The following is a 23,920-nucleotide window of genomic DNA, read 5'->3' as shown; positions in this document are numbered from 1 at the left end:
CCTAAAGGAGACTTTAACTTTTACCAAAGGAATTTTTTGGTAAGATACTTGTACTTTTACTCAAGTATCACTTTGTGGTACTTTATACAACACTGCCTATCGGCTGTTACATCAGCCATGGAGGACAAACAAGTTCTCCTACAGGAGTCGGTGTAACAAACCTGAACAGCATGAGGATGCAGGTTCCCTCGGCTCCACTGAGGACRGGCTGATCCTCAGACAGCAGGTCTGCCTTGTTCGGACACGGAGGCACCAGCGCTTCTTCGTCCAGCAGCGACACGAGCACCTTCACAGTGTCTCGACCTACATATGCAGTGGCGTGATTGACCGCATATGCTTTCGGCTGAAGATAAAAAAAAAAAAAACGGCTTCCAGTCAGGATAGACAAAAAAAAAAAAGTCTTGTATTCAAGAAGAGGAAGCTGGAAATCCAGAGATTATACATTACCCTGGCAGGACTTATCCCTGTCCCACGCTCGTTAGCAGTCTGTTTCTGGAGCTGATGAATTTGGACGATCCTCTCCTTCAGCTCGGTTGTAGCGTGTTCTGCCGCAGCGTAAACAGCATCTCCGCTGCTGCGTCCCTTCACCAGCGCAGCCCTGATGGCCGACAGCAGCCTGGCTCCACAAACGCTGAGAGTGCAACAGAAATATGGGCTCAGCTTAGAAGAAAAGCTATATCGATATTTCTAAACGTGACATTTCATTTAAAATCTGCCTCCTCTGTGGTGATACCAGCTCAGTTTTTGTCAACTCATCGTCGTTGAGGAGATGGCGCACCTGCAATCCACCTGCTCTGCTGCTTGGTGTAATTTCTTGGAAATCCAAAAACCAACTCCTATCAGAACCTCTTGAGATAACATTCGGATGGTTAAAGCACGTTCGTTTTTGCCACATCAAAGCCTGGCTTTGTTCGGTTGTCCCTCGCTTTGATGATCAAACCCTGAACTCCACAGATTAGTCTGTGTTTTTACAGATTAATTCTTAATGTCCAGTTTTCTGGCTTCACAACAAACAGGATTATCAGAGATGACTGAGTTGATCCATTATTTAAACACTGAGACGATGATGTTTTGTTGCAGCACTTGCTTTAACTAGATTGAGCCATAACACAATCACATTATCTCTGTTTGGGCAGAGTCTTTTTATTTTGGCCAATCTTTAAACAGGCCTTTATGTTCTCAGTAGAGTACTGTGTTTCCTCATGCAAACACCTTGTGTGGTGAGTTCAGGGCTCCTTGTTCAGCGAACATCTGTTTTCCCAAACGATTCTGTTACTTGGTGTCAGATCAGGGCCGGACCACCGACTCTCCAACTTTTACAGCAGGATTTTCTTACAGGCTTTAGTGCACTTGCCTACTCAGGGGATATGCAACAAAGAGGTTTGGACATTTGGTACGTAACGTCATTTCATTTCTGGGCCATTTTCATTTATGGTTTTCTCCTCTCAAAGCTACCTTAAACAAATATTCTGACCATACTGAAGTGTGATTCTGTGAATAAGTTAGAAGGGCCTCAATTTAGAGAAATATGGTTTACATCCAACAGAACTGACGAGCTAAAAACTAGTCAGAACGAAGCCAAGATTGCAGTTGTCTTTAGAACTCTTGTCTCCAGAATTTTAACAATCCATCCATCTGCCCACACGTTCCACAGTGGCAATCCCTGGCCGGTTTTTACGTTTCCACGGAACTCCAGTCAAAATACCTGGACTATAGCTTTAAAGGGCCAATATTATGTGTTTCTCAGGCATATATTTAAATACTATACCATAATAAAGTATCTATGTCACCTTTAGCTGTTATTAAAATGCTGTGTTTAASRCGSRGGRGSGGGTTGCGCGTGCACTGTGATGCAGTTTACTTGGCATCTGAAAATACATTTCCTCAAAGGTAGTTTTAATCTGAAAAGAGCTTCACTGAGTGAGAACTAATGTTGAGAGCTCAGCAGAGAGTTAGGTTTCACTTTCACTTTCACCCGAGAGCCTGCAGGTGTCATGGGCGGGGTGTGTGGGGAGGGGGTTGTGCTCTGCCATGAGGAAGTTCAGCTTAAAGACACGTCCCAAAGGCGTTTCTGGTCCCCACCTGTCGTTTTGCTCCTCAGCATGGCTTCCTAAAAACACTGCAAGATTTCTCAAACATGCATGAATGAGTCAGAGCAAGGCTTTGGGCATGTTTTTTTTATGAGAGTTTAACATTATAACATGATATAAAACTCAAAAAAGTTGATTTTACATGATACTGCCCCTTTAAAAATCCATCCATCCGCCCACACGTTCCAGAGTAGCAATCCCTGGCCAGTTTTTATGTTTCCATGGAACTCCAGTCAAAATAGCTGGATTATAGCTTTAACTAAAGCTAATAGCAGGGAGCGACTAACACCTAGGTGGCACCCTGCGTACCTTGGGTCAGGACTCTCCCCCAGTATTTCTTCCAGGTTGTCTAGAAACTGGACATAGCCGGACAGACCCTTGACATGTTTCCTGAGTGGATCAGACTCTGCTGGAGCGTAGCCCTTTCCTCCAAGCTGGATGGCTCTTATAAAAGATGTCACAGCCTGCAAAAAAAAAAAAAAATAAAAAAAAGACCTAAAAATGTTTGGAGCTCCGACTGTGGTTTTCTTGTGCTGTGAAGTATAAATACAGACGTTTCTTACCAAGAACAGAGACGTTTTGCTGTTATACGCGGCGTGCTTGATGTCAGTAAACGCCTGTTGTCCCAGAGATCGAGTCGGGACATCGAGGGTGAGCGCCAAGGCCAGGTCGTTTTTGGAGTTCACCAGCAAACTCAGGTAGGAGCAGAACACTCGTCTCACAGCCATTTTGACCTTTTACAATAAACAGAGGGATGAAGGCAATATTTTGTTTTCTTAGGAGCAGATTTAAGATCCATTTGCAGTAGATCAGCTTAGCTGAACACAGATTTAAAATCTGGGAATGAAAGACTAAAATTCCCAGCGTTAAAACAACTATTTTACTGCTTTATGTGTGGGATAAAATCTGGGATTTGACTTCAGGAGTTTGAAGCCAGATTCTTTTTAGCTTTAGCTACAACAGAAACAAAACTATTTCCTCTTTAAGGTGGTATTTATCCAAATGTGCAGAGATGGTTTTCATGAACCGTCAGTAGCTTCCTGAGTGAAACTCCTTCAAACAAGCTTTAAACTCCTCATGGTGACATCACCATATAAGTGGTAATACAGCAGCAGGACTTGGGCTGAAAACTCATAAATTAGCAAGTGACAGAAAAGGAAGGAGACTGGGTTGCAGAAGCTCCACTCTGTGCCRCGTTTTAAACATTTCTGCGGTAATTGAATTCCCGTTGCGCTCTTAAATCCAAGTCATACGATGTAAAGTTCCTGTTAGTGAGAACAGGATGAACTCCAGACAGAAAAGACAGAAAAATGATTATTGCCTGCAGGTAAAACGATGGTTGAGTTGCTTAAACAACTTTTAATGAGGGCAGAAAAGGAGAGGGGATGTTTTTTTAATGGGTCTACCTGGAAGCTGCAGGACCTGCTTTTACTAGACGGTGTTGAAGTGACTGATGAGTCTGGCAAATCTGGGACCTCGACGTTACTGGTTAGAAAGTCAAACAGCTGGGTCTTGACAAAAGAATAAAGAAAACAGAGATAAATTCAACAAACGTATCTTTAACTCAGTAGCCACAATCAGACASATTTTAACCAGCTCACCGGGCTTACAGGCTCCTCTGGGTCAGAGTCCACCACTCTCAGCTGTTTGTACATGGAGAGAACGTCAACCAGATCCATGGTGTTGGAGCGCTTCAGGAGGGATTCGTATGCCTCCAGGATGAGATCATAGTTCTCCAAGCGTGCAGAGCTGGGGGGCGGCAGGTGGAGTTTGCCTAACAATAAGTGTTTCCAGGCCATCAGGACGTCACTCAGAGCCACTCTGAACTCTCCGCCAAGCTGTCGCAGGAGGGGAGAAGACAACGAAAGCTGTAATTACTAAACGGCCTGCAACCAATCAGCTACAAAAGCAGAAAAATGTTCTGCCACTGTCCAAAAACAAGCAATGTCTCAGTTGGAAAGCTGTGGTAACGTCATCAGTTATGGATGTGATGACAATCAGCCTGATGGTTCAATTGAACTCTGCTCTGATGAGGATGATGGGGCTCATGTGGAGCAAATAAAGAAGGATAAACATTTACCTGCTTATTAACTTCTGCCATGGCCAGCTGCAGCATCATCAGCATGCCGTCAGCTCCATGAATGGTGGTTCTTTCTGACTGCAGAACCCTGTGGCACTCCCTCCTGAAGGTTTTCACCACCAGCTTGATACGATCCCCAAACACTTCCATGATTTCCTTAAACAAAAGAAAATACTCTCCACATCTAGTTCTTTGGTCCATTTCAAGCTAAATTAAACCACATAAAAGGATAAGACTTGTAATCTTGAAAGCAAGTCTAAAAACAATGCTTAATTTAAAATAAGTTTGTCTTTATACTTCATTTTATACTTCAAAAGTCATATGTCCTCATTTAATTTACAATACTTTTTTTTTCATAATAAATATCGTTCGTCATTCGTACTTTTTCTTTTTTTTTTTTTTTACACATAATGTTTACAGATACATAATGCATAAAAACACAAAGAAAATGTTGGTTAAAACGGTTCTAACCTGTTAAATTGTTGCAGCATCAAAACTCCACAAGGAAGCAACTGGTTTCAAACATTTAAACCAGTTGACGTCTGGTTTCTTCCGGCCAATCAACTTGGAGCAGGCAGGTGGGTGAGCCCAGATAATTCTTTCTTTTTCAATATGTCACATTTCACAAGTTAATAACAAATCACAGGGTTATGTTTAATATATAAATAATTCAAAACTCTTGTTTCCCCTAATAACTTAAAAATGAATCTATATTTAAAGGTTACATTTGCTTGAACCACCCCCTTTYTTCTTCAATCAATGGTACGTTCCGTGACGCACCCGGAAAAAGACTGCAAACAGCTCCACGGCGCGCTGTGTTCGATTCAGCCACAGCGTTTCCATTGAAAACTGTCTGGGTAAAGTACTTATACAATTCCCGTATTTAGGGTTGAAACATGCCCTCTTTTATCTTTTAAAGATTGTGTTATTAAGGTTTTAGCCTAAGTACTGAAAGCTTAAAAATACCGAATAAAGCAGCATTCGGATGTTTAGCTCGCCGCTAGGTGATTATTTTAATCCAATGCGTTGGATAAACACCTTACTGTGTGAAGATAAAACGTACAACACTGTGTCCACAACAACCCGAATACGAACAGTGTTGTCAGAACAGTTGATGGGGTCGTTTTCAAAACCTATTTGTACCATAACTTCAGATGTTGCTTTAATTCAGCTTATGTCCATTTTGATATTTACCGAGTTAAAGAGTGAGCAACAGAACCCTAACTATTCCTACTGTTTCTGACCCCAGTCTGCCTGGTTTAAAAGTGTTTTAACTGTAACTTCAAGACTGAGACAGTATTTTAGATCATTAATTATTTTCATATATAGTTAAGTTATCATGAATAAGTAGTTTGGTGTGTTTTTAAATTGAGTTTAAAAGATCATGACTTTACACACTTTAAATGTCTATTGTGAGACTGAGGCATAGGAACATAGGATACAGCTGTTACATAAGATAAAAATCTAAAATAGTAAAAATGTAAAGTGGTACAGTAAATAAAGTTATCAAAGTGATGTAATAGAAACCTCCAGATTATATTCACTCAGACTGGACTTAAATTGTGTTAATCATAATGTAAGTATTGCATTTGTCAAAACACTGAATAAATTACTCATAAAATGATAATCAGTCATTTTCAACAATTATTGTCAAAATATTTAAGAAAATTAAAGTGATGTAATTTGAGTGATTATATTTACAAGTAAGTAAGTAAGTAAGTAAGTAAAGTTTTATTTATATAGCGCCCTTCACAGAAATAAATTCTCAACGTGCTGTACACGAAGTGGGGTATAACTCAAGGGGTCACTCAAACTTCAAGTTCCGCAATTTCCGAACAACAAGAAAAAGCTTCTGTATTTCAGTTAAAGGTATAAAAGTTATGGAACAAGTTAAATGAAGATTTAAAACAAAGCAATAGTTTAATACAATTCAAAAGAAAATACAAGGAGGTCATTTTCAATAGAATTACACATATGGGTGAGAGAAAGCAATAATGTCTTTATTGCAGATAACAACTTGGTGTAAGGGTTTGGAAAATGGGAAATGGGAAATGGGAAATGGGAAATGGGAAGCATAAAATGGGAAAATGTATAGGTAAATATTAGTAACTGCTAACTGCCACTTTGACTTTGATTTTTTTAATGTCAGTAGGACTGTAAAGTTTTCAAGTGTTTAGGGGGTAGGAGTTCATAAGTTCTTACTTCTTCCTACCCCATTTTGAGCATGATATGTTAATTAAAACAAAAATCTGTATTTTTTTTCTTTTTTATGCACTTCTTGTTACTGTGCACTATTTTGTTTTTATATTGTATCATGTTCAAATAAAATTTCATTTCATTACATTCAGGGAAGGGGGGAGGGGCCAGTTAAGACCGGTCATGCAGCAAACACAGTTGCGCTACCTTAACAACAGAAAAACAAAAAACCACACAAGGGAAGATGAGGAAAAAAGCAAAAAACATCATATTATATCAACACTGACACACTGTAGTATTTATGAAAAAAAAAAAAAAACCTCTGCATAGGGCAGATTTATCAGCCAGAGGAGTAAGTGAGTACAGGGGTGTCAAACTCCTGTCCTCGAGGGCCGCTATCCTGCATGTTTTAGAGGTTTTCTTGCTCCAACACACCAGATTTTGATCGCTGGGTRATTAACAGGCTTCTGCCCAATTTGAAGAGTTAATTCAATCACTGAATCAGGTGTGTTGGAGCTGGAAAACCTCTAAAACATGCAGGATAGCGGCCCTCGAGGACTGGAGTTTGACACCCCTGGTTTAGGAGGTCCGAAGAATCCAGAACCCTAAATCAGAGATTCTTAACCCATGGGACGCGTCCCAATTGTGGGCCGCGAGCGCCACCTTGAGGGCCTCAAAAGGACAACAGTTTTTCACTTTGGGTCGCAGAGGGCAGTGGGACCACATTGATTTTGATAAGTTGCAATACACTTTCTCACCACTAGTAGCAGTAGTGCGCCACTCAGTTGTTTAACAACTTTTTAACATGTAGAAGAAGAAATGTAGAAACCTGCCGAAAATGGAAACTTATTTTAAATGAAAAGTAAAAGCAAAAATGAAGGTAACCCATCAAAAAAGGCCAAAGTTTGTCACTAGTATGAAGTGCAACTTCTAGTTCTATCATGCAGTATTTTAAAAGTTCAAAACATTATCAAATACCATTGCAGATACAGTTATATTTTAATTTGCACTTTATCAAATTTTTTGTTGTTTATTTTAAAATATTTTTAATGTATTTTAAAGAAACTTTAAACTTGTCAAAAAGCTGTTGTTACTGTTGTTTGTCACTAATGTGAACAGCAGCTTCTGTTTCTACCATGCAAAAGTTTAAAAAGGCTATATTTTCATTTGTACTGAAAGGAAAATATGTTTTGTAAGGAAAATATGTAAAAATTGATATTTGCAGATATTTGAGAACGCATTTCTGGTATTTTGATGCTTTAGGTCAGGGGTGTCCAAACTACATACCGTTTTTATTAAATTCTGAAAATATAATTGAATATGGCCCGCACAAGAAGCAGTCCATTTTTTGCGGAGCCTCTAGCTCTGGCTCTGAGCGTCTGATCCGGGCGGAAGGGGCTTGTTTTAAAGCTGTGGATCTGCGCTACAATCTGGTTTGGTTGCAAGTTCCTGGGATGTTCCCCCGTGGAGATATAAGTGGTCAAATGTCGGCGGGCGAGCTCCAGCGGGTGAAACAGCTGAATTTCAGCACGGGGCTGCTGGTGCTGATGCAGGGGAATAAAAGGAAGAGATCCAGTCAGGTGGAACYKGTCCTGGATGCTGAGCACCGGGTTTTATAGCCGCCTGCCTGCTAAACACCCCTCGGGCGATATTTCTGCAATAATGCAAAAAAAWTTCAGAAACCCACCTGATGGATCTGTTCCAGGCAGTAAACGGAACAGATCTGATCAGGTGGAATTGGTCCTGGAGGCTCAGCACTGGGTTTTATACCTGCAAGCAGGTGCAGCCCCTCGCGGGCGATATTTCTGCAAAAATGGATAAAAATCACAAATCACAGTGACCTTAAGCCCAATAGGTGAGTTAGAAATACACACATTATTGATGTATCAATATGTCACTTCTTGTGTGTGGCCCGGCCCTTTGTTCATTTTTCTGTATTTGGCCCTCACTAAAAACAGTTTGGACACCCCTGCTTTAGGTAATCCCTGCTGGTCCCAGCATTCATATGGATGTCAAAGAAAATTGTGCGTTTACCTAAACAATGCCCCACTACAAAAATAAATAAATAAATAAATAAATAAATACTCTAAAATGATTTGAGGAACATACTATCACTCTATAATTCAATTGTTCACTAATATATTACAGAGAACTTTGGTCCAAAGCCGCATTACCAGCACCACAACATGCAGGAGGACTCCGCTCGCAGTCCCAGTTACACAGTGCCATGTGAGGACTACGTCCATGTGGTTGAGTTCAGTCATTTCAGCTCGGGTATCCCTGCCTCTCTCCTGGCCTACGGTGGAAACCAGTATGTGGTGGTGGGCACCTGTCTCTTCCAGGTAAGAGGTTCAGCTTCACACCGATGTACTTACCTGCTGCATTGTTTCTCTTCATCTTCAAACGTGAGTTTGCTCCGTAGGAGGAGGATACGGAGGTGGAGGGAGTTGAGTTCAACGTTCTTCGAGCGTTTCATCACGAGCTGCGTGTCGATTCTCTGGCTTGGAGTCCCGAGTCTCGGCTGGACAGGATCCCTACTGTCAGGTGGACATGATTATCCTATACAACTTGACTAATAAATGCCTGTTTTTGTGTGATACACTGTATGAAGAAAGCAACATCCATGTGCAGGAGTTCAGTTTATTTTTATGGTGGTATTATTGATGAGCATTTTGGCTGCTCAGGTGCTTCTTAATGTTCGAGTCAGGACAAACACTTTGTGTGAGGTGTCCAGTTAGTTTGGGAGCTGATTGTTGGTGCTCAATTGTTATTTTTGTTTTCTTTTCAAAATCAGTATTCTTTATGTCATTCTGTTGAGCTGATTTAACAATGGGCTCTTTGGAAAAATTAGCCTTTATCTTGTGAAAAAAAATAGTCATTGGTGTTTCTTGTGTCTTTTTAGTACACAACCTTGTATGTTCAGCACAGGCGTAACAGTAGTTAAGTGATCTATTTTTCTTTTATTCTAACTTTTACTTTTTATTTTGCTACATTCAAAACATAAAAATTATGTTTTTACTTTAAAATTTAACACACATCATTACAACGCCACAAAATTTCATTTTCACCCAAGTCATTTTCTGTTAAAGTATTTGTACTTTTACTTAGTTATGTGCTGTACTCTATACACCTTTTGTGCACAGCATATAAAACAACACAAGGTAGCAAAACTTTATCTCTCTGTCACTGGAAATCTAAATATATATTTTTGAAACGTGATTGCTGTCATCCTCGTAAACAAAGTCTTTTAATTTGTTTATTTACACGTACACAACAGAAGKGCATCGGCTAACGGGACAAACTTTTTTCCAACAAGCTTTCAGTTTAAAATAAATTATTTGAGTGTCCACAATAATATTTTTAGTTGGATAATAAACACTAGATTTGTCCTGATGCATCTCAGTAATCCAGGTAAAAAATCAAAAAGAAAAAAATTGTRTAGGTCTTCTGGACGGGTTCTTCTCTAATGAAACGTTTCGTCTCTCCTCCAAGAGACTTCTTCAGTCTGAGAGTTTCAGGCAAAATTCAGGCTTTTAAGCCCTGCCTCCATGTGACTGACACATCACATGGCTATTGTTGACACCTAATTAACACTTATTGTTAACAGGGGGTGGAGTGATACTGGCAATGGCCGCGCTGTAGGAGGGGGACAACTGAAAACGGAGGCCTCCACCTCTGTTTAATGATGGATGGTCTTTCTTCACAAAAATGGCTTCTTTTACTCCTCTCTCAAACCAACGTTCCTCTCTATCAAGAATGAGAACATCCTCATCTCTGAAAGAGTGACCGCTGGCCTGTAAATGAGTGAAAACTGCAGAGTTCTGGCCATTAGATGTAGCTCGTCTGTGTTGGGACATTCTTTTGAACAGTGGTTGCTTTGTTTCCCCGATGTATAACTGGTCGCAGTCCTCCTGGCACTTAACAGCATATACAACATTGCTCTGTTTGTGCCGGGGCACTGGATCTGATGCCCCGGCACAAACAGAGCAAGTCTCTTGGAGAAGAGACGGAACGTTTCATTAGAGAAGAACCCGTCCAGAAGACCTAYACAATTTTTTCCCTTTTTTTAAACCCTAGATTTATATTCATACTGTTTTAAATTTGTTATAACTATATGTTTAATGGAAACACAAGATTAAATGTATTATATGATCATGTAAAACAAGAAAAGTAGAGTCCTTGTCATAAAGCCTGGCCTAATCTTCATTTGTTTTTTCAAAACATCAAGTAGTTGGTGATTCAATGACCGAGTCAAATGGTTTCAGGTGGCTTTAGACAAGAGGAGAAAGAGTTTTCCTAATTGGAGCCCGTGGATGAGAAGGATCTGCGTTCTCTCCCAGGAGACGTTAAGGCTTTCTATAATCGAAAAGGAAAGGYGACGATAATTCCTTGCCTTTTGCGGTTTACACCAAAGGACCCCTGAGCCAGCGCTGTGACGTGCTCACATGTTATTGCACTGATGAGAACCCGCTCAGGTTCAAGCTCTCCCTTCAGTTGGCACGTAGCTGTGCCTTCCAGGAAAAGTACAACGTTCTCACGGGCCTCCTGAGAGGAGAGGGGAGGGGCTTCGAGCTGCCACCACAGCAGCTTGTATTGAACATAAGCCCAAAGACTAATAAAACCACAGCCTTCCACCACACACACACACACACACTCATTTTTCATCCTTGGCTGTCATTTAGTAAACACAGTAGCCAACATGCTAAACAACTGGCTTTTCTTGGAACGCTGACTCTAAGGAGATGAGAATAAATGAGGGGGAGAAAGATRAGCATGGCATGAAAGGACGCAGTTCATGGTCTGAGGATCGGATCCCAGGATGGCCACAGATATGACTACCAGGAAACTGGGACTCTACACTAATCAGTAAATTACATGCCTTAAAAATCTGTGGATCTATTTCCTCAGGACTGTTTTAAATCACAACTTTTTAAGCATTCTGTATTTTTAAAGTATTGTGTCATTTATGTGTTTCACATCTGCTGTAATCGAAGGTGTGTGAAGTTCCTTAAAATGCTATTAAATAAAGAAATTAGAGTTGTTTAATAAAAGTGGTATGTTAACACACAGACAGAAACAGGCATTGACTTGATTGCCTGCTTTTTATGGCATTCCTCCTCATCATCATCAGTCCCTTAGCCTAGWAAGGGAGCTCCTGTGGACTTGCATGGTGTTAGTTGATGATTATTCCCAAATTCWGGGACACATCCATCTTAATTCGGGGTGTCAAATTGATTTTCATTTAGGGTCACATGAGCGTTATGGTTGTCCTCAAAGGGCCAGTTATAATAAACTTCAATGTTTCGTGTTTAAAGTTGACTAAACAAAGCGTCACGTTCTTCTTGTTGTTATGGCTGAGCACCACTAACAAACAATGASTGAGCTCTACGTGGTATTTTCTGCATAGAAACATTTTAACACATCCTCTTATAAATACTGAAAAGTACTCTGCATATAACTGACTAAATGTGAAATAAATACTACAGAAATACTATTAAAAGTAAAAGAAAGAGAGTTTTACTCGCTGTTGAGTTGTGGTGAGCAAATATCTTGAAATCTGAACTCTCCCACTTTCCAACAGGGAATTCCCATCAGAGGGGACATTCCAATTTAAATTTTCAATTTGTAAGTGGGAAATTCCCATTTCCCAATACAACTGAGCTTCAGCAAATGTAGTCGGTGAAAATGCAATGAAATGCAGGTTTTACGCAGCAAATTTCTGCACCCGCCTGCTACTTTTGAACCCTGTGCACCTCCACCTAGTGGTGGGGTGCCGTCATTCATTATAAAGTAATCTATATGCATTATGAGAAATGAAGTTTATGGTTTTAAAAGCAACTTATTTTAAGACATTAACTTATCTTTGAAGCTCTCGTGGGCCACGTAAAATGCTGTGGTGGGCCACATTTGGCCCACAGACCTTGTGTTTGATACACGTAAAAAGTGAGGATAAAAGAAAAATATATTCAGAGTTAGTTATTAGTAACAAGGCCTTCAAGTAATAAAAAAACAATGACCACTCACCTCCCAAATTATTCCACATTTAAAATAGGAAGGCACTATCTAACTTTTGTAGAGAATTATCAGTCCAWTGAAGGTGTTAGTCACACTCACTCCAGATTGTTTCTCTACTTTAACAAAAAGCCAAGGTTATTGTTAATCTTTAAATTCCAAATTTAAATTGTTCAAGCAATTAAACAAGTTCACAACTTAAAACACTTAAAGCCCTAAAGAACAGAATCAATGGTGGGATATTGGGGTTCTTACATAAACATTTCAAACTCCTTAAAAAAAACTAAATCTCTTACAATATTGAGTTCACGAATGTTTTCACAAGTTAATTTGATATGCAAAAATTATAAATATCTTGAGGTACTTAATTGTGATCAAGTTCAAGTTTTTAAGGAAAACTGTATAGTTGGAAAAAAGCATCTGTTCCTATTAGGAAGTTGAAGATAATTGTTTAAAATGTTCTTTTATTTAAAGCTGAGATGCACTTATGCTAAAATGCAGTGTTTTGTTTTTATAATAAAAACTAGTTTGAGGTGAAAAGGAGCTGCCTTTATTTAAAAATCACTAGTTAGAGTTTCAGAGCCTGTCCCAATCTAATCTAATCTACTGTAGCAGCAAAAACCCCGAACTACGTTAAGGCTGTTTGTAGTGACATCATGCCAAATCCATCTGTGCCTGCGCCTGAAAATGTGTGAACCGCTGTCTGTTTATTCTGGTGATACGTGTGTGTTTTTCTTGTCATAAGTGAGTTAGTGTAATTGTGTGAGTAATTGCAGGCGCTGGTGTACGCGAGGACTGATTAGAGGGGGGCGGGGGGAGCCCTTACCCTGGCTCTGCACCGGGCCAGCGAACAAAGACACGCGTACATGGTGCGAGCGTTCTTGTGTCCCCCCCCTCCCCGTGTTTATCTTTGCTCGCAATTAGAATCTCCCTGGCAGCGTTTCCACTGATGGCGTTCCAAGTTCCTGCCACACACAGACTCTGGTTCAGAGGTGTCAGGCCCAGGCGGCTGCAGTACGTCGAAGGGAGAATGTCGTGTGTCACCGAGCGTGTTTTCCCGTTCCCCCTCTTTTTTTTTTGTATATTGTTTTAATCTGTCCTTTCTTTTCCTCTTCATCTCTCTCTCTCTCTCTCTCTCTCTCTCTCTCTCTCTCTCTCTCTCTCTCTCTCTCTCTCTCTCTCTCTCTCTCTCTCTCTCTCTCTCTCTCTCTGCAGATTGTGCACGGCGGCAGCTGACAGAAAACTACGCCTGCTGACTTCTGATCTTCAGGAGCAGCATGAAGTCAAGGTAGCGCAACATCTGGAGGACATTGGCCAGAACTTCTCCTGTCATTACGCTTTCCCCACTCTGAGTTGCTACTACAGTATAGTAAAGAAAAGTTGTTGTTTTTTTAGCAAACATTAATTGTCTGTTTGTTGTTGACTAGGTGATGGAGGGCCACACCAGCTACATTAACCATTTGGTGTTCGAGCCCACGGAGGGGAAACAAATTGCTTCCGTCAGCGATGACCACACTTGCAGGTCCAACTGTTTTATTTCCGATTGTGTGTGTGTTCGTTCCCACTTTCTGATTTTTTAGTTCTGTTCTTTGTTAATGGTGCAGAAAGTCCTGACTGTGTTTCCACAGCGAAACATGACGCTAAGCACAACACGCTCCAGTGTGACCGTGCGTATACACAGAGCAGCTTTGTAGCTAATTGGTTAAATGTGGAAATCCAATTAGCTGCAGAAAGATTTTTCCTTTCTGGGGTAGGGGGGACACAAAGTTCCTACATTTTCCTTTTCAATTAAGGCTAGAAGAGGTGGAAAAACTGTGTCAGTAGCGATGGTCAGTGCACGGACCGGCCCCCTAAACACAAGACCCATTTTTTTAGAAAGAAGCTGAGCTGAAGAACTTAACAAGTTCATGTTTTACTTTGAATTGGTTTCATAGCCAGTGGCTGCTATTTTTGTCTGTTTTTATCTGTTCAGTTGGATGCAATAACTATTCCTCTTTAGACCATTTGACAAATCAAACTGGCACTCGTAGTTGGTTTCTGGTAAATGTGAGATTTGGATTATATTTCAATTTTAATCATAAGTTGTAGAAATTGTTTACATTTTCTCCAGCCACAATTAAAACCTTGTATATGGGGTAGGGGTGCACCGATTTGCAGTTTTCTGGCCGATCTCCGATCACCAATCTTTAAAAAGTCTGATCTGCTAATTCTGATTTTGGCTGATACCGATATTTTAAATAGTTGACACTATCAGATGTTATAAAGTCACAATACAACTTATATGTTATTTTATTCAAATACATTGAACAGTACCCTTGAAACAACACAAGCCTTTTTTAACTGGACATTAGGTAGAGCTCACAGCAGAGCAAAAGGGGACAGTGGCTGATTTTCWGACCTTTGTGGAGGTAGAAAAGACGATTTTCCACCGATCTTACTTAAGAATCGGCTGATCTCCAATCTTCCAAATTTAAGGAAATCGGCACTGATAAACCGACTGGCCCTTTTATCAGGGCACCCCTAATATGAGTGTTTCATTTTTTTGTTCAACTTCTTACAAAAATAGATTCTAAAAACCGAACAGGTATACTTTTTATGGAGATTTATGCAAATCATTAATGAGGTGATGTTGACATGTCACAAAGAACTGTTGCAGTTTACCATTAAATGGACCAAATTTTGATGGTTATTTTAATGATTAAACAGAACATTTTTGGTGCAGAAGTAAAAAGTTAAATGGCATATGTACTTCTGTATTTTATTTTTTATTTATTTATTTTTTATGAAGGTAGATCAAATGTGTTTGCTGGTATTGTTATTGTATTTTAGAGTAATTCCATTGGCTCAGTTTTTTGTCTCGTTTGTTGGAKTTTATGGGATTATAAATTGCTGCTAAAATACCCATTTTGCCCTCTAACTTGGTTTTTAGTCTACATAAGCAACAATCTTGTTGTCTAAACCCTTTTTTTCCAAGGGTGAAGGATCAAGTGGTGACCACCAAAATTTATTTTAGATGACAACYGTCTTGGATTTTCAAAATGACCACAGGAATACACATTTTGCATTACAACCTTGTTTTTATGCCACATAAAGCCATGATCTTGGTGTCAGAATCTATGGGTGTATTACATAAGGAAAGTCCTTTGGTCCGGACCAAAAGTGGACTTTATTTTTTTCGTTTGGTGCRGTTTGCATTCACATTGTGCTTTTTTGCAAACAAACTATAACTTGTAAACAAAGCCACGTGGGTGACGATCATTGCTCCCAMTGGACAGAAAGGACAGGGGCGGGACTGAGTGCACAGACCCAGAAAAAAACAAGGAAGTCCTGCATGCTGCGGTTCTGATGTGCACAATTGTGCTGATGGTACAACTGCAATAGCATTTAAAATATCAAAAGCAACTAATTTAATGGTGGTTTCATGATGATATTCTAATTTTGGAGCGGCGTCAATAAATGTGTCCCGCGACCCAAAGGAGATGAGGTGCTCTGCGTGTTCTGACCCACTACATGCTGGCAGCAGAGCGGCTAAGCAGGAGACGACAAAACAGGTATGATTTCAGTTTATTTAGCTCAGCAACGGTGGCCTGTAGAGTCCAAAAAGGTGCGTGTTTTATGTAGTTGGTTCGGTTTGAGTCTGGTCTGTATTCACACCAGAAGCAAACCGCACCAGAGTTCGTTTGGGAAGWGGACCAAGACCACCTCAAACAGTGGGTCTCGGTCCGGTTGTTTGATCCGCACCAGAGTTCTCATGAGTGTATTCACACCTGCATAAAAATAAAAGGTCCAGACCAGCGGGGGAAACAAACTCTGGTCCATTTAAAGCGGACCAAATGTGTCAGGTCTGGATACACCCTATGTTTGCAGTTATAGAGGATCCAGTCGTGACCATTCACACACCCTAAAAGTAGATAGAGACCTAGTGAAACAACTGTCATTAAAATATTACACTTGGTCATTTATTTATTGAGGGAAATGATCCAAAGTTACATATTTGAGAGTGGCAGAATTATCTGAACYTCTAGGATTATCAGTTAAGTTGAAGGTAAAATTAGAGTCTAGTGTTTCCAATCAGTGGGATGACGATCGTAAATGGGCTGCACTTAAAGCACCTTTCTATCCAGCCAATGTACTCAAAGTGCTTTACAATTTATGCCCTCATTTATCCATCCATACAGTCCTCCACCAACCAATGAGAGAGAAAAAYGGAGTAAATGGAATTATTCTAAAGTACACTCCCAAGAAAACATATTTGACTCTATCAAAAAAAACCCACAAATAAACAATTTTACATAAGCCACTAGACCAGAATACACATGGCGGTTTAAGGTATAATTTTATATCCTATGTTGTGTTCTGGTTGAATATTTCTGTTTATAGGCATTCTACATGAATGAACAAAACTAGACATAAATGTTTGAAATCAACGTTTCAGTTTTGCTCTTTCCGCCCTGAAATATTCACTTCATCTCGACGACTGTAAGGAATTGGTTGTGAAACTCTCTGACGTTTATCAGGACCGTGGTCTGTCCTCGTCTGTGTTCGCAGCGAAAGAAAAAAGTCCTCCGCTCCCATCGCCTGAACCTCCTCCTCTTCCTCTACCCGGGCGTCCAGAGAAAACAGGAGAGCGCTCCATCTGCTGAAAGATTTAAAGTCTGTCATGTTGAGAAAATACGGGACACGGGAGGAAGACAGGGGCGGAACGAGGGCTAGATCGGGTTAACAAGAGGGGGACCGACCTTCCAGTCAGCCCACACAAACTGAGCCTCAATCTGAGGAGGAGGGAAGTGGTCCTGCAGAACGGGAGTGAGGTTTTCTGTCAGCATGTKTAGGTTCATGACCTCTCCGTCGGTCTGTTGGCTTTGGCAGAGGCCGCCTCCACTATAAGTTTGCTTAGTTTTGTCATCGCCGTCCCCTGCAGTGCCGGGGGGCCTCTGCTCCAACCTGACGCTGCAGTATCTAGGTGGGGGGAACCAGACTCCACTTCCTCGGGCTTGATGTAGTCGTAACAGCTCAGCGGGTGACTATGGAGGAGCAGGGTGGAGTCTGGGAAGGAATGTGCCACCTAGAGGTCACAGGGACGCACTGCAGGGTCCTGAGAGGATTTAGAGTTGACTGAGTTCACCGCTGAACTCAATTAGCTGCAATTGTTGTTTATGTGGTTATTGACACTCTTTAAACCGTTAATTCAACTGTTTTGTACGAAAAAAATAAGAAAAACATGAAAGAACATATAAAATCCAAGCACTCGTGTGGATCTGAAAGGTTTGTGTTTGTGGTTTACAGTTTGAGCCTCAAAGCTTGGATCTACATGTCGAATAGATGCTGATGGAGATATTCTGCACCAGGATGGATTTATACAGCCGGACTGCTCAGCTGTTTTAATGGCATTCTTTTTTTGTCTCCTCCACTTGTGATGAACACAAAGAAACCCAAACGCTCWGGTTTCTCCCTCTTTGATAAAGAACCTTTCAGCGTTGTCGACTGATGTGGCAGAGTGTACGTGAAGTGTTTTTGTGTCTTTCAGCACAGGCTGTGTTTGGGGGTGTAGCGCTACATGCTCAAAGAACAGGGTTTAGGTTTCTCCAGGTGGTTTTTGAACAGGACTCTGTTGTTTACAGTGTCTGAGACTTATCCTCCTTCACACCACTTCACTGAACCCAGCAATCCTTTCGACATCTCTTGATGTTTCAWAGGTCTTCAGAGATGTTTTTAGGCTTTAGAACACTTTTCYTGGTTGTTTTTTGTTCCCAGGATCACTTGCTGCCCTCCTGACCTCCATCCTGTTCTTTTCTTTTGGCTCGGAGACCTAAAATGAGGCTGGAGGAACAGCAGCTGTCCTACTTAAAATCRTGTTAATCAAGAAAAGCCAGGCTTTCTGTTTCACTTCGATTAAAGCAGGAAGCTGTTCAACTTCTCACCGCCGCTCGTCCTCTGCTGACGTCTGTTTTGCTCTCTGGACGCTGGCGGGGCCGCCCACGGCGAACCATTCGCCGCAGTACGGGTGGAGCGAAACGCCACCCCTGCTGTCGTAGCCGAATGTAATGCGAGGCAGACGTTTTCCTCTGTGAGCGGAGCCTGTTGGGTCTGTCTGTCCTCACAGCTGAGGGCCCCGATCCTGAGAAAGAGAGTTTTTTTTCCCAGGAAAAAGCAAACCTTCATACATCATTTGCACACGTAATACAAACAGCAGAAGATGGATAAACGCAGGGCAACGTGATCCTAAATGTGATCCATCACTGCCCCATCGTGCAAAGCTAAAACCAGATATGTTTCATATTGAGYTGCATAAAGGAATTAACTTGTTTCTTTTAGAAGATAATTAGACTTACTGTGTGAATAAGGGATTATTTTTTGGGGGATTATACCTGTTAATACCAAGAAGTACATTATTGTTAGAATAAATGAGAACCTTTGGGAGGTAAAATCTCTTCAGGCATAAAACAAACAAATTAAGGTTTATGCTATTTTCAGCAGTAATTTACTTCAAATTCCACCCTTATTGTTAATTAAGTGGAAGCAAAACATGTTTTCCATTCCAGGCCAAAAGTCAGTCAACAWATCAACTCTACAAGTTCCTAATTGGATTTCCTGTTTGACTTTTTCTTCACAGAAATGAAACAAATGTAGAGGRTTTCCTCGTAAATTCTCGGATTGTGATGCTTCCAAAACTGAATATCAAAGCTCAAACAGGAAGTATTTTTATTTGTTGTTAATTTAACTTGTGTGATTTCGTGCTGACAGATTGTGGGACCTGGACGGGAACGAAACGGCCGTTCTACGACTTCGCTCTCCGGGCGTCAGCGTGTGCTGGCATCCAGAGGAGACGTTTAAGGTGTGTGTGTGTGTGTGTGTGTGTGTGTGTGTGTGTCCGTATTGAGCGCCACCTCAGCTCTTCAAAGGACTTAATGAAATCTAAAGTAGCAATGCTTTTTCCGAATCAGCATGCTGGTAATTGCCAGTGACAGAAATGGATTTTCTGTCACTTCAGGGTTTTATGAAGAGGTCCAACCNGTGTGTGTGTGTGTGTGTGTGTGTGTGTGTGTGTGTGTGTGTTCCTCTGTCACATTCATCTATGTAAAAACAGTTGGATAAAACTAACAGAAACTGACATAATCCCATAAAGTATTTCCTCTTTGTGCTGTGAATGTTTGACAATTTTTGAAGAAAACATAATTTTTTTACTACATTACATTTAATTAATCTTTTGTAAAGATTAGGTGAAAATGTAAATATTCAGGCTTTTTGGAATATTTACATAAAAATAACTTTGGATTAACGTTTTTCCTCCCTTGTGGTTCATCTTCACCAGCTGATGGTGGCAGAGAAGAAAGGAACGATTCGTTTTTATGACCTGGTCACCCATCAGGCCATCCTGTCTCTGGACTGCGGACACTGCGGGCCACTCATGTCCGCCGACTGGTGCCTCAACAATACCGTCAAAGTCGGCGGCGTGGCGGGCACYGACTGGCTCATCTGGGACATAACGCGCTCCAGGTGTGGGCGGGTGTGCGTTTGTTTGATGCTGATGGGGGTGTTGATCTGAGTTTCTCTGGATTAATCAGGCCTTTTATGTTTGCAGTTACCCTCAAGAGAAAAGACCGGCCCACAAAGACAAAGCACGACTATTCAAGTAAGAAAATCCAGTTTTGGGTTTGTGATCTGGATTGAATCTTGAGTTTGAAGTTGGTTTGTTCCCTTTACAAGAAATAATACAATAACGTAATTTTTGTAATTCATGTAGGTCTTATTTTAGAATCACAAAGGTCTTTAAAGAGTCTTAAACTTGACTGAAACGTTCAGAAACCCTGTTTAAATGTCACATAAGCAGCCTACCAATCGGCGAAAAGCTTCACTTCCTAACATTTGCCTCTAAAATGTTAAATAAAAGAAAAATGACAAAAATATGCGAAACCTGAGGAATTTTAAACTTTATATAAAGTTCTTATTTGTCATCATTCTATTTTATTTTCAGTTTGTTTTCATTTTTCATTTGTGTTTGCTCGTGCACATGATKTCCTCTTCAGATGGTCTCTTGCCAATGAAAACCTCTTTGCGACCACCGGATGTCCTGGTAAAATCAGTAGTCAGTTATTCATCCATCATCTTGGCCACCCTCAGGTTRGTGCCATCTCCTCAAAGTCCAGCTCACGATCAGTTCTAAGTTCTCTGTGGCTAAACTCAGTCGTATCATGTTGTCTGTTGCAGCCGGTGATGATCGGGTCRTCTACAGTCGGATCTGGCCTCAGCTGGCACCGGACGCTGCCACTCTGCGTGGTCGGTGGCGACCGGAAACTGTGCTTCTGGATGACTGAGATGTAATGGGATGAATGGATGTATCGTTTGTGTTTTAGCCAGCGTTCAATAAAATCTATTTTTCAGAGGACTTTTGACTCTGTCTGGATTTTGATGGAAAACTGTGRTCCTAAAATCAATTCTGAACCTATTCAGGTCAGATTGAGGTTAACGTWTCTGATTGGTTGAGCCTTCTTTGCATTTGATGTTCACTTCTGTATCTGTCACTTCAGTTTTCCACCACAGCTCATAATTACATGACATCAATCTTTCATTCAAACTCCACAAAGTATTGTAAGTAAAGCAGTATTGTTTTGGTCTTGGGGGAAACATCTGCTTGACTCCAAACCTCTGAGCGAGTTCTCATGTAGGTGAGATACTAATAATTCAGGATTTCAGTTCTRCATATAAGAATAAAACTGCAGAAAGTTTTAAAATATTTCTTCGTGCTGACTTTGACAGTTTCCACAGATTAGTAGGATCAATATGTTAAATATCAAAGTGAGAAAATGCCTGAGGAGTGGAAGAAAAGTGTGCTGGCACCTATTTAAATAAATGGGGGATGTACAGAGTTGTAGCAACTACAGAGGAAATAATKTGGTGAAGATCCAGGAGAGAGTTGTCGAACCCAGATTTGGAWAAGATTTAAAGATTTTAAGAGCAACRGTGTGGTTTTTACACCAAGAAAGCAACACTGACACTGTCTTTGCTTTGAAGACACGGAGGAGCTGTGGTGTGTGAGTAAATCGGGAGTGGCATAGAASTATGTTGGACTGGTTATACATATGGAGACAGCAGGACAGCTGTGAGATGTGGATAACTTCAAGGTGAAGGTGGGACTACATCAAGWATCGGCTCTGATCCTCTTGTTTGGTCTGGTGATGGACAGAMTAAYGGATGAARTTAGGCAGGAATCTTCCCGTGGAAGAGAACTTGGAGAGGTGGWGGTATGYGCTTAGAAGAGGAAYGAATGTCAACCGTAGCCAGAATSCATGTGTGTAAATGAAAGAAGTGGAACAATCAGGCTATACAGAGCAGAGTTCACAAAGGTGCAGGATTTCCAAGTACTTTGGACTATCTAGGAAAACTGAGTGTGGTTAAGAGGTGAACAAGAGTGAGATTTGTGACAAAGGGGTGGCAGCAAAGGTCAAAAGAAAGGTTTGGTATTGTATGGTGAGTGGGGGTGGATAAGAACCCACATGAGCGGGGGCCTCGTAACTGGGCCCATTGCTCTCCCCATAAGACACTGAGCTTTGTGTAAACCTTCTCGTCCCTCAGATGAAGAACACCAGGTTAGAAACATTCAGTGTTCTGAGCTTCGCAGGATCCATAAAAGGGTCCCCAAGAATTATTTTCCTTTGACTGCTCAGAGCCAGGCAGTGGTCGAAGTAGTGCAAAGATGTCTTCAATTCAGTGCCACAGGCATCACACAGACCATTGTCATGGAGTCCCATCACCATTTTGTGGTGRWTGAGCAGGTTGTGCCCAGTTAGGACTCCAACCAATGTACTTGAAATTTTCCTTGTCACGGCRATAAGAGCTTTCCCAAGCCTTAGATTTGGGCTGTTTATCAGTTCATGCACCTGTCTACAGTCCAGCGAATTGAGTGTTGACTCAGCACACAAACACTGAGCAAGATGCCATGTTAGATGTCAACAGACTGTTGTTGAGATACCTACAACGGCCTCTAGTCAAAGGAAAGGTTTAGAACAGCAGTGAGACCAGTGTTGCATWGTTTAGAGACRGGWGACAGAACTGGAAGTGTCAGAGCTGAAGATGTTGGGGTTTTCCTTAGGAGTTACGAGGATGGATAAGATCAGGAAGGAGATCCTCAGGGGTACAGCACAGAAATGACTGGGAGATGCATTTAGAGGCCAGACTGAGATGGTTTAGACATGTCCATTGGAGGGACAGTGGGAATACAGATAGAGGACAGAGTGAGATGGAGGATGACTCACCGTGGAGACCCCTGAAGAAGGAAGAACTGAAAAAATAAGTAGGATCCATATGTTGTCTAACATGTCCTCAGTCTTCTATATTCTTGGATGCACAGTTCAAACATTAGTCTCTGCTTTTACATGAGTCATGAATCTCTGTGAGGTCCCATGACTCAATGATGCCATCTGTTGGCAGTAAGCTGCTTCTCTCAGCTTCATCTTTTCAATCCAACAATCTCTGGTGCTGAAACTTCTGAAGTGGCCTCAGTGAAGCAGCCTCATGTTAGTTTATAACAAACTGATGAAAGTGAAATCAGACCGCCTTAAAACTCAACTTTCTCCTAATCTCCCTCCTTTAGACGGTTCTTCTGCAGGCCCGCCAGCTTTAATCCCTGACTCAACAAAAGTAATGAGGTGATTCATTTGAGGGGAAACAAAGACAGAGWTTAGGTCTCTTTGAAGTAGTTTTTTTTTCTTTCACCACAATGAAACAATTTATGGTGATATTGATGAGAAGAAGACTGTTTGCTTCCACTGGAGTTAGCTGAAATATAAACTGTTTGTGCAACCGTCACACAACATGTCAAGACTTCATGTATTCTAGTTRGAACCTGATGCTTAAAGTAAAAAGAAAAGAGGTTTAAGTTTAGTGCAAAAAGTCTTTGTTTTCTCTTCATTTTGATCTTTTTATGTTGATTTTAAAAGCTTCATGACAAATCCTGAATTAAAGTTTAGTATACAAACTTTAAGTATCTAAACAGGTTGCAAAATCTGAATTCCAACTCATTTTTGGGGATTTTTGTTTTAGGGGCACAAATCTGACCAATCTCTAGTAATAGAAATGGGTTGTACAGATGAACACAGTAGAATTTTAGGGATTTGAAATGTGCCTTTTAAAAAGCTTTCTTCTGCAATAAATAGAAATTGGAAGGTTTTTGCTTTCTTGGGTTGTCTTTGTCGTTGAGTTGGAGCTTTAATCCTCTGACTTTGCATGAGTGGCTGTATTTGACATTTATATTTTAGATTTGCAAACATTTTATAAAAAAGTTTAAAAAACAGATAAAATACATTTTCTCAAAAGCTAATTTGTTGGGCACCGACTATTATTAATTGTAAAGTAAATGTTGCTAGGTTGTGGCATTTGCCTTTCTTGTCTTTTTAAAGGGATCCCTGATTAGCTGAAACATCAAACTTTATTTGATAACATTTATTTTAAGTGTAAAATAAAGACTGTAAAAATACTGTTGGCTATTAAGTTTTGTAATTTTTTTAAAATATGTCCTGATGCATCTCAGTAATCCAGGTAAAAA

At 40.7% G+C, this 23,920-nt stretch overlaps 2 protein-coding genes across 2 annotated transcripts in view; one reads left to right on the top strand and one right to left on the bottom strand.

The window, feature by feature from the left end:
- parpbp (PARP1 binding protein) overlaps positions 1-4,723 on the bottom strand; it is a 12,343-nt gene extending 7,620 nt beyond the window's left edge. Inside the window, exons 1-8 of the mRNA XM_014025843.1 lie at positions 4,642-4,723; positions 4,171-4,326; positions 3,692-3,928; positions 3,497-3,601; positions 2,654-2,824; positions 2,400-2,554; positions 448-631; positions 162-343 (exon numbers count right to left, since the gene is read on the bottom strand). Of these exons, the coding sequence (XP_013881297.1) occupies positions 162-343; positions 448-631; positions 2,400-2,554; positions 2,654-2,824; positions 3,497-3,601; positions 3,692-3,928; positions 4,171-4,320 (1,184 nt within the window). The 5' untranslated portion in view covers positions 4,321-4,326; positions 4,642-4,723. The remainder of the gene's footprint in view (positions 1-161; positions 344-447; positions 632-2,399; positions 2,555-2,653; positions 2,825-3,496; positions 3,602-3,691; positions 3,929-4,170; positions 4,327-4,641) is intronic.
- A 201-nt stretch (positions 4,724-4,924) lies between these two features.
- Positions 4,925-20,764, top strand: nup37 (nucleoporin 37). Its single transcript, XM_014025844.1, has 10 exons — positions 4,925-5,027; positions 8,515-8,708; positions 8,789-8,910; positions 13,594-13,666; positions 13,806-13,900; positions 19,123-19,213; positions 19,691-19,875; positions 19,961-20,011; positions 20,406-20,499; positions 20,587-20,764. The coding sequence occupies exons 2-10, from the start codon at positions 8,553-8,555 to the stop codon at positions 20,698-20,700; spliced, it is 981 nt and encodes a 326-aa protein (XP_013881298.1). The 5' UTR covers positions 4,925-5,027; positions 8,515-8,552; the 3' UTR covers positions 20,701-20,764.
- Positions 20,765-23,920: the final 3,156 nt, after the last annotated feature.

The sequence above is a fragment of the Austrofundulus limnaeus genome, unplaced genomic scaffold (genome assembly GCF_001266775.1).
Source record: "Austrofundulus limnaeus strain Quisiro unplaced genomic scaffold, Austrofundulus_limnaeus-1.0 Scaffold504, whole genome shotgun sequence".
NCBI classification, from domain to species: domain Eukaryota; kingdom Metazoa; phylum Chordata; class Actinopteri; order Cyprinodontiformes; family Rivulidae; genus Austrofundulus; species Austrofundulus limnaeus.
This window is presented reverse-complemented; position numbering and strand designations above follow the sequence as displayed.